The 15,219-nt window shown below is 34.5% G+C and overlaps 2 protein-coding genes across 2 annotated transcripts; both read left to right on the top strand.

The window, feature by feature from the left end:
• The first annotated feature begins 1,212 nt into the window (after positions 1-1,212).
• Positions 1,213-6,387, top strand: LOC123220083 (AT-hook motif nuclear-localized protein 14). The gene is made up of 6 exons (XM_044642093.1): positions 1,213-1,707; positions 2,911-2,963; positions 4,215-4,346; positions 5,443-5,595; positions 5,703-5,997; positions 6,077-6,387. Exons 1-6 carry the CDS (start codon positions 1,287-1,289, stop codon positions 6,139-6,141), a joined length of 1,119 nt encoding a protein of 372 aa, XP_044498028.1. The 5' UTR covers positions 1,213-1,286; the 3' UTR covers positions 6,142-6,387.
• Positions 6,388-9,432: 3,045 nt separating this feature from the next.
• LOC123221240 (protein EIN4-like) lies at positions 9,433-13,409 on the top strand. The gene is made up of 2 exons (XM_044644021.1): positions 9,433-11,955; positions 12,609-13,409. The coding sequence occupies exons 1-2, from the start codon at positions 10,207-10,209 to the stop codon at positions 13,146-13,148; spliced, it is 2,289 nt and encodes a 762-aa protein (XP_044499956.1). The 5' UTR covers positions 9,433-10,206; the 3' UTR covers positions 13,149-13,409.
• The last annotated feature ends 1,810 nt before the right edge of the window (positions 13,410-15,219 follow it).

Here is a 15,219-nt window from a genome sequence, read left to right as displayed (position 1 = left end):
TATTGTTTTTATATGAATTTTTTTCATTTATGGTTGAAAGTTAGTATTTTTGGTTTAGGAATGAAAATTATGAATTTTGTGGGCTTTTTAGTGATTAAATTGTGAATTTGTATAAATTCATTGTGTTTGAGAGTATTTGCAGATAATTAAATAGATTTGTACGGATTTAAGATTTAGATTGACAATTTTTGGGTTTAATGTTGAAATTTGAATAACATTCGATGCATATGCTAAACTTTGAAAATGAGACGATAAGTGATGGATTTATACTCTAAGAGATTTAACTATAATTTTCCTTTGTAATGCCAAAATCTTTAATTTAGCAATGTATGGGAAATTTGTTATGAGAGGATGTAGGTGAGATTTTTTCTACGCACGCTCTTAATAGCGTATAGTTATGACATTGAGGGGATTGCATATTTATACAACTAAGATGTTTAATCCTTGTCTTAACTTAGATCGATCAATTTAGATTAAAAAATTTAAAAAAAAATATTTTTGAAAGAAAAGTCTTTTCACCAACAATTTTACATGCATGCAGATGAAGTTTCATCACAGTTTGGAATCCAAAGATGCATCTTAGATATCTGAGTGAATGCCATCAAAATTATAAAACCGAATATGTTTGTCAAATGATTAAGTTAAAAATCTCACATTATCAAAATTTCGGATCTATAAGTGTATTTCACATGATAAATTTAGGTAAAATAAAAACGTAAGTATTGAAAGTGATAAGTTATAAAAATATAAAAATAAGTTCTCTTATTTATTGAATAATTTATCATTTATTTATTTTTATTTTATATTTTATATGTAATAGGTAAAGATAACGGTCAACTCGGGGCAACTTTGTCCATTATGTATTTTATTTACGAGACATGATTTTGATATATCAAACTATAGGCATTAAGATGTTCCATGTTTGGATATCTTTTCACGTCTTTTGCCGGCAAAATAGATTAAAGGAATTTAGTTGTTATTATAAAAATAATATTTCCAAATTATTAAAAAAAGTTTTTATTTGTTATATAGTATTTAATATTCATGAGAAAATTTCGAGAAAAAAAAAAAAAAAAGATTAAAGTCAGCAACTGTAGTGAATCAGGAAGAGAAAAAGCAATCCGACGGCTGGGAATCTCCTACCTGTGATTAATGAAATCAAAACTGAAAAGAAAAGCCCAACCCAAACATAAACATTCCTTGCAAAATAAAAAAATAAGTTTTAAAAAAATAAAAAAAAATGTCTCTCTCTCTCTCTAAATTCTAAATCTCTATCTAAAAGAAAAATGGAACCTAACGACACGCAACAACTACCACTGAGCTCGTACTTCCACCACCATCACCATCAACACCACCACCACTCCGCTACCGCCCCCTCCGCCACCGCCGCCACTGCGTCACCTACCAATGGCCTGCTTCCCCCACCTCCTCACACCACCAACGACGATGGCGCTGGATCCCACCACCACCAACAACAACACAATCCAATGGTGTACCCTCACTCCGTTGGTTCTTCCGCCGTGACGTCCCCGCTGGAGCCGGCGAAGAGGAAGCGTGGAAGGCCCAGAAAGTATGGGACGCCGGAGCAGGCCTTGGCAGCCAAGAAAACGGCATCGGCATCGGCATCTAACTCTAAGGAGAAGAGAGAAGCGCTGTTGGGTTGTAACTCGTCTTCGTTCGGCAAGAAGTCTCAGCTTGTCGGTTTTGGTGGGTATTTCGTAAGACCTCCTACTTTGTAGTCCGTTTTTTATGCCTATTAATTCGGGGGCTTTTTCTGTAAATTTTATGATTCAGGCTGCTCTACTTGTTAATTGGATGTTTTTGCAATTTTGTTAGTCTGATCTTTGTGCTTCACTGGAATATTTTGTTTTTGTTAGGAATGTGCTGAATTTGTGGTGTTTTTGAATAATTTACCAGTGTTATCTTTGCTTCAGTGTAGTGGGTGTCATTGTGAAAGCATAGGCGTTTCACTGCGTTTTTGAGAATTTTTTTTATGCGTTTATTGGTGTTTCTTAATTTTATTTTTTATGTATATTGCTTTTCAAATGCTTTATCTGCTTAGTACATTGAGTTTAGTGAGTCAAATTGCTAAATTCCTTGAAAATCTGAGGAATTGCCTTGAGTTCTTCTGGCTGTAGTTTGCTTCTGATTCTAAGATTTGATGTGTATAAATTTTTGCATGAATCTACCCATCTTGGTGATTACACTAGCTTTTTCGTTTTATACATATCTTTTTTCGTGTTTAGTTTTTCCATCGTTAGCCAAGCTTCAGTTTCTTGTTTTTTGAATTGAAAAGGGTTTTAAAATTGTTCTTCTTAGAATGATTAAGGATGTTATACTTTTGAGTCTCTATATCTTAAGCTGTGACACGTAATGCTAATTGAGAAACATGCTATATATGCCATTGCAGGTTTGCTGTATCCACTCTCATTAGCATCTAATGCATGGTGTTTGTCACTAACTGTATCCGTAACTGTAACATAATGCTGGTTGAGTGGTATTGAAGTAATTTCATTGCATGTCAGTATACTGGGATTGTCACTTGCCTTCCTGTATACATTTTAAGGTGCTGGATTTGGATTTTTAGTAAACCGTGAAGTTGGTTTATGTGGCTTGTGAGACTTCTTTTCTCTTTTTCTTCATTTACTGGGAGAATACATTTCAAGTTCCCTCCTGTTAATATTTGACTAACCATATGATCTCATGCTTATTGTTCACTTCTGAGATTATTTTGTTTTGTATTTTTTCTTTTACTCTGCATTATAGTGTATTGCAATATAATTACTTTGTCCATGTAACATTGTTTATTTATTTTATTACATGTTCTATGGTTTGGGGTACATTACCTCCTATTGTGTTTGAGGCATAACTTAGAAACTTACTGTTGCTCTTTTAAATCATCGGACGCAGGAAATTCTGGGCAAGGTTTTACTCCTCATGTTATTAGTGTAGCTGCTGGTGAGGTATGCATTATCTCAGTTTCTAAATTTTCTCATGTTAGGGCATATATGCACTCGATGATTTAATTATATGAACACACAGTTTATGTATAGTGTTTGCTCTTCTTTGAAAGTTTTATTTTTTATTTAAATTGTGTAGCATGAATGAAATTTATCTGAGCATTTCACTCTACTGTCTTTTTAGAACTTTAAAGGTGTTGCACTATGTGTTTTCTTTAATGTGGTTGAATGAAGACATATTCTTGATAGTGCTCTTTTTTCTCACTAAATATTTGGCAATACCTGTTTTTCCTGGTTTGTTCTAGCCTTTAGAAGGTCCTGACTATTTTCTTAGTGTTGTATTTTTTGCCTAATTTCACGATCTTCTTTCTTTCTTTCTTTTTCCCTTTTAATGAAATTAAACTTTTAGATTGAGAAACTTGCATGTGAAGTTTGGACATTTAGGTATTGTGGGGATCATCTGGCAGTGTTATTGTCCCTATTTTGGGAAGGTGGTAGTGGGTGGTGGTGAAATGACGTAATGTTAGTTTCTTTGTCATTAGAATTCTGAAGTCCAGTCTTCTGTATTGTGATGAAGCTTTCTATATTAGAACATTTCATTTAGATTATGGTTGTTATCTTTCTGTGGGGCCACATTCGGTTTACTTGTCTTCTTTCTTTCTTCTATCTTACCGTAAATAATTGAAAATTTCCTGTCCTTGCCATGTTTCTTCTAAGGTGGTGAACTTGTTTACACTAATTCTAGTAATTTGTAAGATTAGCATGTTGATGATCGAAGTGATCCTATTGATATATTAGTCATTGACGATTGAAATCTCTGATACTCTTTTCTTTTCTGTGTGTTTCGAAACTGAGATATAGTAGTAGGAGTATCCTATGCCATTGTCTTTATGGCAGTCAAATGTCAGATTTGGTTGTATGAGTGCAATAATACCTTTTTTCACCTAGTAATCCTTTTTATTTTTTCCGTGTTCATTACCAACCTCAAACCGTAAATCTACTTCCTAATTTGATGGCATTACTGAAAGAATTAAATATAGTTAAATTATGAAATGCTTGTGATTTCTTTATTTTTTCTAGTGTCTGAATAACTACGTCGCTGACTTCTATTTTATTTTAGTTTGTATTACAATATAATGGTAGTTGCTTATCTATTGAACAAGTTTAGGGGCTAATAACGGTTTATATAAAATAAATCAGTCCATTCAATTTATCTGTTTCCCTTCTGACACAATATACCGATGCATTGAATAGGATGTTTCGCAGAAAATCATGATGTTCATGCAACAAAGTAAGCATGAGGTATGTATTCTGTCTGCATCTGGTTCGATCTCTAACACATCTCTGCGCCAGCCAGCCACATCAGGAGGCAATATTACATATGAGGTATTTGTTATGCTTTTTTATTTTTGGTTTTGCAGTTGTATACATAACTCTTTTGTTGATTTTCCATGCATGAATGTTTTTCCCCCATAGAAGAAGCAAAAACAAATAGGGAAATGAGACATATCTGCATTTAAAAGTCTCATGTGTACTATATTTAAGTTTGGTGTCATTTGTTTCTTCATCAAATAACAGTAAGATGCTTCTGTAATGAGTGCAGTAAGGAAGTCATTAATTTTATCTGAGAGAAATCAAGGCAGATGGTGGTTTTATAAAATCACCTATAGGAAGCTTCTATAGTGGGTGCAGTATATATAGAGCTGGGAGCACAACTGTTTGTTTATAACATAGTTTAGGTCCCCTCTGGGCAGCAAGGTCTGACCAAAGCATGTTAACTTTCATAGAAGAGCTGAAGTTGAGATTGTATCACTGAATTCAGACAGTTTCACAGATTAGTAATAATGAACTTGATTTACACTGAATCTAATTTGTGTTCTTCAAAGCTCTAATTAAAAAAATAAAATAAAATTCTTACGTGGGGTTTCTGGAAGGATTATCATAAGCTTCTAGTTGTGCCTATAGATCGATGATTAGATCATTCAATTGGTGAATTTGCTACATTCTTCTTTAAATATCATTTTCATGGACATATGTAGGATCTATTTCAGATGCTGAAGCCAATCTCACCTCTCAGATGTAGACGCATATAGATGCCATTATGTGCCATTAATTCCGAATGTTTCATAGATATGGTTGTTGTTCAAGTTTGTTGCAATACCTGGGTTTAAGTACGATGTTTAAACTGCCCAACGAAAGATTCTTTAACAGCTGTTTGTTATTATACCTGTGACAGTACTCAACAATGTACTAACAATAGTTATTAGTAGAATCATTTCAAGTTCTAAGATTTCTTAGCTTCATGTTCTCACTGGTCTCAATGGTCGCTGAAAATATATCCTTTTGTGTATTTGCTTAAAAATTGTGGCTTTCTTCAGATTAAGTTGATTGTACCAAAAATGAAACAAAAACAACATTTTTACTTGTGTCAGTCATTTGATACTTTCAAAATGTAATTCACTCTTTCAAACTCTGATGTTAGGGTCGTTTTGAGATCATTTCATTGTCTGGATCCTATGTGCGGACGGAAATTGGAGGAAGGACTGGTGGGCTTAGTGTTTGTCTTTCTAGTTCAGATGGCCAGATCATTGGAGGAGGAGTTGGTGGACCCCTAAAGGCCGCTGGTCCAGTTCAGGTAATGTATAAAATATTCAATTGATTTGGTGAAATTTCTGATCTTTGTCTATAAGAGGGATTGGTTCTTTAGCTGATTAATCAATATCTTTCATATTGAATCTACAGGTTATTGTTGCTACCTTTCAGATTGATACTAAGAAGGATGCTAATGCTGGTTTAAAAGGTGATGCTTCAGGCAGCAAGTTGCCATCGCCAGTTGGTGGGGCTTCAGTATCAAGTATTGGCTTCCGCTCACCAATTGAGTCTTCTGGGAGAAATCCTATCCGAGGAAATGAGGATTTTCAAACTATTGGAGGGAGTCATTTCATGATTCAACCTTCTGGTATGCATGTGTCGCCTTCACGAACAGAATGGAGGAGTAGCCTGGATGCTAGAACCTCTGCTGGTTATGACTTGACAGGTATGTAGTTTCCCTTTGAAGGGGTCCAAAGGAGTGAGAGAAAGAGGAAATCACTGAACTGTAATGTTTTCTCTTGCAGGAAGAGCAGGGCGTGGAGCACATCAGTCTCCAGAAAATGGGGACTATGACCAAATTCCAGATTAGAAGTTGTCTTTGAAGTATGAAGATACTATTTAGCAGTAGATTATCTGACTTGTAGGTGCTTTTGCAACATCAAATAGATGTACATCACCCCTTGCACCATGCCAAGATTGTGGTATCATGTCTGTACAGATCAATGGTACTCTTTTATTTTGTCAGCTGATGCTATATATATATATATATATATATATATATATATATATATATATATATATATATATATATATTGCTCCATAAATTAAAAGTTGATGGCCACAAAACTATCCCATGACTGCATTTTATTACAAAATTTCATTTCTCCCTTGCTTCTTCTAGCTTTGGCATATGCAAGAGTTCTTGGGTGCTTCCCTTGTATCACCAGTAGACGGGAGGTTAAATTCAGTGAACTTTCTTCAAGAAACATGCTTATGCAACTTGGGTGCATACTATGGCACATATGGCTCTGCCTGGTCTCTATCCCAAAAAAAGATAACGTTAAGGATTGTTTGGTTGTGCCACATGGAAGAATACTTGACAGTATGCTGTGTTCGGTTTCTTCATGCATGACGTCATCCATATACAGTAGACTTCAATCTTGAATACAGTGACTGACTAAACTTTGCGATGCATGACTTTGGTGGTGGTAGTGGTAGTGCTGCTGAGAAGTGACATGGACTGCTCTTTTTAAAGGGCGAGGTGGGCATGGTAATGGGGGTAATGTATAGAAGTGGAAGGAAGAATTTGACTTCAACATAAATTTTCTGTTGTGAGGACAGCTCCAGTTTAGCTTTAAGTCTATTACAGATGCTATTGAAATGACATGTAACTATATTGTGGCATGAAAAGTCATCAATCTTACATAGAAATTTTAATGGAAGTTTGTCAGAGAGAGAGAGAGAGAGAGAGAGAGGCATTTTTGGTGGGGTTTGCAATAATGTTAAAGCGTCTGATGTTAGAATAATTTTCTAGATAAGTGTCAAAGACATGAAAGAATCGGTCTAATTCTGTCGCTTACTTTTTACTAAAGAAAAGCCTCTCACCAAACTTTCTATTTGATTCATTATTGTGTGAATTGTGATATGTCTAATCCTCATTATACAATTGAGTGTATTGCCATTGCCATTCCAAACAACAGTAAATTGGGAATAACATAATGTATTCTAGTTAGTAAATACAATAATGAAAAAAAAAAAGGTACAAAAGTTATATGAGTATAATACGATAAATAGAGAAAAAAGTGTTTGTAAAAAAAAATTATAAAATTTAGATACGAAACATTTATATACAGATTTAATACGACACATTATCAATAATATGTTTATAAAAATACGATAATATCAATTATAATTTTAGTATTTTTTATATATCTTTTTGTTACCAATTCAAATATAAAATATTTAATTGACTATTAAACTTAATATAACATAATATATAATCAAGATTCTATTATCACAAAAAATTATCAAAAAAATTAGAGATTTGGATGATAAAAAATTTATTTTTTTATTTTATATAATTATGACACTATGATAATTAATAAAAAAATATAAAAAGTATTTTCATATTTTAAAAATTCATAAAAAATTAAAAAAAGATAAAAATATATATTTAATATGAAAACAAATAAAATGCAAACTATTCGTATTTTTATTAACTCGGTAATGTAAATAGATGCTTTCCTAAACATGTTTAAGAGTTTATTAATTACCTATGATTCCCAACTGTTTTCTTATGGGATCCATAATCCATTGAATTAGGGTTGGATTCAAGCCGAGCCAGCTCGAGTTCGAGCTCAGCTTGGCTCGGTTCGAGCCCAAAACGAGCCGGGCTCTGCTCGGCTCGATCGAGCTAGGTCGGGTTGGCTCGGTTGAATTTTTTTAAAATTTTTTATATAAAACGACGTCGTTTTGATTTATATATATACAAAACGATGTCGTTTTGATATGAAAAACGAGCCGAACCGAATTGTAAACAAGTCGAGCCGAACTCGAGTCGAGCCGAGCTCAACTCGAGTTGAGCTCGAGCCGCCCATAAAAAAACCGAGCTGAGCTCGGCTCGGCTCGAATCCAGCCTTACATTGAATTAAATAATGTTTTGTTTTGAATCTTTTGATCGCCTTCTTTAATTGGAAAGCTTTTTCAAGATCAAACGACTAATTGTTGAGTGAAACCAATTATTTGTGGGATCAGATACTATTGATAAGGGGTTCTTTACATGCTTTTAGGGTTGGATTCAAATCGAGCCGAGCTCGACTCGCAGCCAACTCTGACTCGGCTCAGTTTTTTAATGGCCGGCTCGAGTTCAGCTCGTTTTTGGCTCGGCTCGTTTTTCATATCAAAACGGCACTGTTTTGTATATATATATGGATCAAAATGACATCGTTTTATATAAAAAAATTTTAAAAAAAATATACCGAGCCAACCCCAGCCAGCTCGAGCTCGATCGAGCCGAGCAGAGCCCAACTTGTTTCAGGCTCGAACCGAGCCGAGCCGAGCTCGAGCTGGCTCGGCTCGAGTCCAGCCCTACATGCTTTGACTTATATCAACCTTATCCACAATCTCAAACATAATGTATTGTTTAAGGATAATGAAAACCACATTTATATCATTACCAAATCCTAAAAAAATGACCCAATTTGTTCTCGTATTTGTGATTATTACATTAAAATTGAGAAATACATCTCTAATAATTGTTTCCGATATTGAGTTATTGTTAGTGGAAGAGGATTAGATACATAGATGAAAAGAAAATACTCTAAATTGAGGTACTTTTAATTATGGTGATGAAATAATTGATATTTGGATTAAAAAAATCTGAGTTTGAAAAGTCGATGAATCTTAGTCATAGTCTCGACAGTATGAGTAGTTATAAGAATCCAAGTTTGGTTTTCTTTTCACATGTTACTCGAGACTATCACTAATCTACCACCATTTACTACCTCATCTCCTTGCCCATCCAATGATGCTTACTATGAAAAAACAGGTCTTGCCTTTGAGTCTTGACACGATTCATAAGCTCATCAGGCCGTGCCAAATAAGGCCCAGCCTCCCCGACGCAGTTGGGAACATCTCTTTGACCTGGGAAAAATGGTTATTTAAACTATTTTAAATAATATAAATTGATTTTTTTAAATAAAAATGCCTGTAATTAATGCATAATGAGTCATCTTCCTCCGACTTCAACCAGTCAATCAAGTCACGTCATCCAGAACCCACCCAAAAAATCTTCTTTTGGAAATCAATTATATATTTTAATAATAATAATAATAATAATAAATTAATTCTTTTTTATTCCTAATGTCTAGGTTCTCTTCACCCTCTGCTGTGCTGTGGATCCCCACACTTCAAATCTTTCAATCTTCACTATTTATTTTGTAAATATTTGTCCTTCTGTCTTTGGAAATCTAGCTAGCTTTCAGACAACTTTTTCAACAGCTATCTCTCTCTAGGAGTCTAACTCACCATTCACCTCAGTCAGAGAAGAGAAAGCTCTTGTTTATATCTTGTTTTCTGCTTACCCTTTTTAGATTTCTTCTTCTAGTTGGTGGGTGCTTTCCAATTTTTTTCATCGTTTTTTGGATTAGAATGTTTTAATGAGTATAATTATTGGAGTAGTTGTTGATTCAAGATTGCAGATTGATAGTTAGTTTGCTGCAGAAGCTTGAGATCTGTGTTCTTTGAACTTGGACAACTTTTTCTAATCTCCTTTGATCTTTACTTTCCTGTAAAGTCCGATTCTTTATTTTTTTCGTACCGTACAGCTGAAGAAATCGCAGTATTATTGTTTTTAGTTTTTTGGTTATACAAGGTAAGAAATGTCAAAGCTATTTCATTGATGATTGAAAAACTAGAAAATACTGAATTTTATGAAGATTGAGGGAGATTGGTTTGTTAGATATTGAAATCTATTGGATCTTGAATAGTAGAATATTGGTTTGTTTATATTTAATGATTTGTTTTTCGTTGTGGAGTTTTCTTGAGGTGAGTTAGAAAAGGAAACTTGGGGTTCCAGGAATATAGTTGTTTTCTTTACTTCTTTGTTTGTTCGTTGATTCTATGAATGAATTAGAGAAACAATTACTTGGATGCAATGTTAAGGGTATTAATTTTTGGATTTTTGATTTATTACCTTGGCATCTATGTTTCTGCCACTGATAATGAGTATCCAAGTTGTAATTGTGACGATGAGGGTCATTGGAGTATACAAACAATTCTTGATATTCAGAAAGGGAGTGATTGCTTGATAGCAATAGCCTATTTTTCGATACCAATTGAACTCCTTTACTTTGTTAGCTTTGCAAATGTACCATTCAAATGGGTCCTCTCATTGTTTATAGCATTTATTGTTCTTTGTGGATTGACCCATTTGCTCAATGCCTGGACTTTATATGGCCCTCATTCATTCCAGTTAATGCTGTTCCTCACAATTGCTAAATTCCTTACTGCTCTGGTATCATGTGCTACTGCTATAACCCTTTTGACTTTGATCCCTCTCCTTTTGAAATGGAAAATGAGGGAGTTTTTTTTGAAGCAAAATGTGATGGAATTAGGGGAAGAAGTTGGGATGATGAAGAAGCAGAAGGAAGCAAGTTGGCATGTCCGGATGCTAACCAGGGAAATTAGGAAGTCGCTTGATAAGGATACTGTATTATACACCACTTTGGTGGAGCTTTCTAAGACTTTGGATTTACACAATTGTGCAATCTGGATGCCTAGTGAGAATAGAATGGAGATGAACCTCACCTATGAGTTAAAAGCAAGATCTTCAAATAATTTTCACCTTTCTATCCCAATTGATGATCCTGATGTGCTGAAGATTACAGAGAGCAAAGGAGTCTGCATTTTGAGGCCAGATTCAGCACTTGGACTTGCAAGTTGTGGTGGTTCTGATGATTCAGGTGCTGTGGCAGCAATCTGGATGCCAATGCTTTGTGTTTCAAACTTTAAAGGGGGAACACCAGAATCGGTTGATACTTGTTACACTATCCTTGTTTTGGTTCTTCCAAGTGCAGGTTCTAGGGTTTGGAGCATTGAGGAAATGGAAATAGTGGAAGTGGTTGCTCATCAGGTAGCTGTAGCTCTTTCCCATGCTGCAGTTCTTGAAGAATCTCAGCTAATGAGGGAGAAACTAGGTGAGCAGAATCGTGCATTACAACAGGCTAAAGAGAATGCAATGATGGCAAGCCAGGCAAGAACTTCCTTTCAGAAGGTGATGAGTCGTGGGATGAGAAGACCAATGTACTCTATTTTGGGCCTGCTTTCAATGTTTCACAATGACAATATGAGCTTTGAGCAGAAGAGTATTGTTGAAACCTTGGTTAAAACCAGCAACGTTCTCTCAACTTTGATTAACGATGTGGTGGATATTTCAGATAAAGATGATGGAAGGTTCCCATTAGAGATGAGGCCTTTTCGGCTGCATTCCATGCTGAAGGAAGCTTCTTGTCTTTTTAGGTGTTTGTCTCTTTATAAAGGCTTTGGCTTTGGGCTAGATGTTCAGAGCTCCTTGCCTGATCAGGTTATAGGTGATGAGAAACGAACTTTTCAAGTGATTCTGCATATGGTAGGGTATCTATTCAGCATCTATGAGGGAAGGGGAACTGTTATTTTTCATGTGTTCTCAGTGAGTGGTAATGAGGACAAGAAAGAGAAGATGTTGGTAATGAGGAGACCAAGCATACCAGACAACTGTGTTAATATAAAGTTCGAAGTCGAGATTAAAGAAGTTAATTCTCAATCAGATGGATCACACTCTACCAAACTTTTGCCTGGCTGGGGGCAGAACAGTAATGAAATTAAGGAGGGCCCGGGCTTCAACATGTGCAAAAAGCTTGTGAATGTGAGTTTCCCGAATGCTGTCCATACATTAATTTCCTATCATTGACATTTTCAGATAATTAACAGTCTAGCTTAGTAGGGGGCAAACATCAGAAGTTAATGAAATAATGCATTTTTTCCCACTGCATATGGATATGGTAATGGTCAACTTTTTCTTAAAGAGGATCATTCGAAAGTTAAAAAAATTAACAATATTCTTGCTCCATCTCTGCATTTGTGGCTGGAAATTCCTCCTATTATTCTTATTATGTAGTAATAAGAATTGGATTTTTGTGCATTAGGTTCATTTGAATGAGGGTAGAACCATTTTCTATGCTTGAAATGTCCACTCATACCTTTTTTTCATGACCAGCTTATATCTGTTATTACTAGTTCAGAAAATTGAAGTGATTTCTTTTGCAATTGATTTTCCAAGCTCTTAACTATCAAGTCTTTATTAGTAACAGACAAGCGTGGATTCTGGCTTATGTTATATCAAACTTATACATTCAATTTGTACCCAGGAAGCAAGATTGAATTGATTCTTGTTCAACAGAATGTCCTAGATTGAATTTAAAATAGTAAATTATCAAAATGTTCATTTTTGACACATCATGAATGCATGCAATGTACAGTAGCATCTCTTCACTTTTCTGATGAAATGTTTTTCTGCAGATGATGCAAGGTAATATATGGATGTCATCAAATCCACAGGGTCTTGCACGGATGACACTAGTTCTCAGGTTTCAAATCCAGCCATCATTTGTAAGATCCGTAATTGCCCAAGGAAATTCCTTAGAGCAATCAGATTCCTATCCTCAGTTCAAAGGCCTTCGGCTAGTTCTTGTTGATGACGATGATGTAAACAGGACAGTGACCAAGAAGCTACTTGAGAAGCTAGGTTGTGAAGTAATTGCTGTTTCTTCAGGGTTTGAATGCCTTAGTGCACTTACTGTGTCTGGAAATTCTTTTAGAATTGTTGTTTTGGACCTTCACATGCCCGAAATGGATGGATTCGAAGTAGCCATGAGAATCCGGAAGTTTCGAAGCCGTAATGGGCCATTGATTGTAGCCCTGACCGCAAGTAGCGAGGACAATGTATGGGAGAGATGCTTGCAAGCAGGAATGAATGGATTGATTCGAAAACCTGTCCTCTTACGCGGGATGGCAGAGGAACTTAGAAGAGTTCTACAAGAAGCAGGTGAACGGGTGTAAAGAGGAAGATTAAAAATTTTCTTCCTTTCGATAACTCTAGATGTATTCGAGGGTCTTCAATCAACGTGCCTACAAAGCCTCAACGTATGGATGTTAAACTTGGCATTCACATCTGTTATACAAAATTGTACCTATTAAATTTTGCTAACCATCGGCTTCAATAGGCAGCATTTTTAGAACTACTTAGAATGGATAATACCATGATGTAAAAAAACTCACATGCTCAATTGATAGTAAGAAACTTTAATAAAAATTTCACAGAGTTTAAATTATATATAGTAGAAATCTTTCTTCTTGATGTGATTCTCATCACCAATTGATATATGGTTTAGAACATTACACAAAATAGGTTACGATAACAATGATTAGAATTTGTAAAAACCGGAATATGTTTGATACCAAAAGTTGGCAGGAGGTCTTTATTGGGAATTGGTAGGGTCAGTATGTTGACACTCTTACTGTGATTGAGGGTGTAGAGTAGGAGTCTTTCCACGTGATTTAAATGTCCTAAACTAGGCATTTTTGTTGTACTGTATGGTATATTAGCAATATCTTGCCCCAGTTGAGTAGTAATGGTGAGATCAATTTGAGTTCTAGGAGTAGTATCTCATTTGAGCTTCAATAAGCCAGCCTTGAAGATGACGTACCCTTAGAGAGAGTTTTTCGATCACTCTTGGAAATTGAAACTGTTTGAGGACAGGCTATTTAATGTCTTTCGGTGTCGTTTTCCATGAGCTATTGTTTTGAAAGAATGAGATGTGCTTCCGCCATCCTTCTGGCATCAAATTATTTGTGTGATTTTCGTCCTTTAACTTATATACATAATTAAAAGCCTTATATAAAATAAACTATAATAACAGTAATTATCTTAAAAGGAGATTCAGATATATCTGTTATGAAAGTGTTAAATGATTATCAAGATAAATTAAAATATATTAAAAAAAAAAGATGTGACACAAGAGTTGTTATATGATTCGGTTTGATAATCAAAATATTTATATTTATGGTGTATTTACCAGTTTTTGTGTAGTATAAAGATAATACAATAATCGATACAATTTCTAGTATTCTCCTTTCTCTCTCTATCTCTTTCTCCCTCTCATATTCAAGCTTTTTTTTAATTGAAAAAATATATTTAAATCTTCGTTTTTTTTTTAATATTAACCCATGATTTTAAATTTATATAAATAGAGTTATATTTATATTGACGATAATTTATTTATATAAAAATTAACATTTACGTTAAAAATTATTATAAAAATATTATAATTTAAAAATCTTGTTAGTGTTCTCTCTTGATAATTACAAAAAAAATCTTCTTCTTATAAGTTATATATTTGATATTGTCTAATCATTAGTCGTCGTTGACGTCAAAATCTTGAATTTGTTGGCTTGTGAAGATATTGAATGGGCAAAATACAGCCAATGATTTTGATTTTACTGTAATTGGAATGACCTCTGCAAGATCAAATTAAACAAGCAAGTAACAAGGCATTAGAAGGCTTCCATGAGAGCTGAAGGGGCAGCTTGAGATTCACACTGAGATACATACAGGTAAGGATGGCAATTTGGACCTGATTTTTGGGGTCTCGACCCTCTTCGACCTTAACAAAAAGAAAATTTTCTAATAGAAATGGAAAAGGAGACGAGGATGGGGATGAAAAAAATTCCTACAATCGGGGATGGGCTGGGGATGAAGATACATGTGTCCCCTTCCCGCCCCGACCCTTCTCCTCCCCGCCCCTTTATATTAATATATTTATTTAAAATACTAATATATTTTTATAGTTTTAAATTATTTATATTTTTCAAATTTATTTAGGTTTTTGTTGTGCATTTTAAAAGAGTTAATATATTATATTTATGATATTTGAAATAGTAGATTAATTTTAATTTTGCTTAATTTTGTTATTTAATATATTTATATTGTATTTACAAGATAAAAAGAATATATTTTTTTTGTGGGTACGGAGAGGAGAATTTTTCCTATAGGACGGGAAGGGGATGGAAAGAAGATTTTTCTTTTCGAGGAAGGGATAGAGAGTCATTTTCATCCCCGTAGCGGGGATGA

This window comes from Mangifera indica, chromosome 7 (assembly GCF_011075055.1).
Source record: "Mangifera indica cultivar Alphonso chromosome 7, CATAS_Mindica_2.1, whole genome shotgun sequence".
Classification (NCBI taxonomy): domain Eukaryota; kingdom Viridiplantae; phylum Streptophyta; class Magnoliopsida; order Sapindales; family Anacardiaceae; genus Mangifera; species Mangifera indica.
This window is presented reverse-complemented; position numbering and strand designations above follow the sequence as displayed.

Bases quoted from the DNA above. Each gene is read 5' to 3' on its own strand.
- LOC123220083 (XM_044642093.1), top strand. From the start codon at position 1,287: ATGGAACCTAACGACACGCAACAACTACCACTGAGCTCGTACTTCCAC. The intron at 4,347-5,442 runs GTATTTGTTATG...CTCTGATGTTAG, and splicing joins GAGGCAATATTACATATGAG to GGTCGTTTTGAGATCATTTC. The intron at 5,596-5,702 runs GTAATGTATAAA...TTGAATCTACAG, and splicing joins AGGCCGCTGGTCCAGTTCAG to GTTATTGTTGCTACCTTTCA.
- LOC123221240 (XM_044644021.1), top strand. From the start codon at position 10,207: ATGTTAAGGGTATTAATTTTTGGATTTTTGATTTATTACCTTGGCATC. The intron at 11,956-12,608 runs GTGAGTTTCCCG...GTTTTTCTGCAG, and splicing joins TGTGCAAAAAGCTTGTGAAT to ATGATGCAAGGTAATATATG.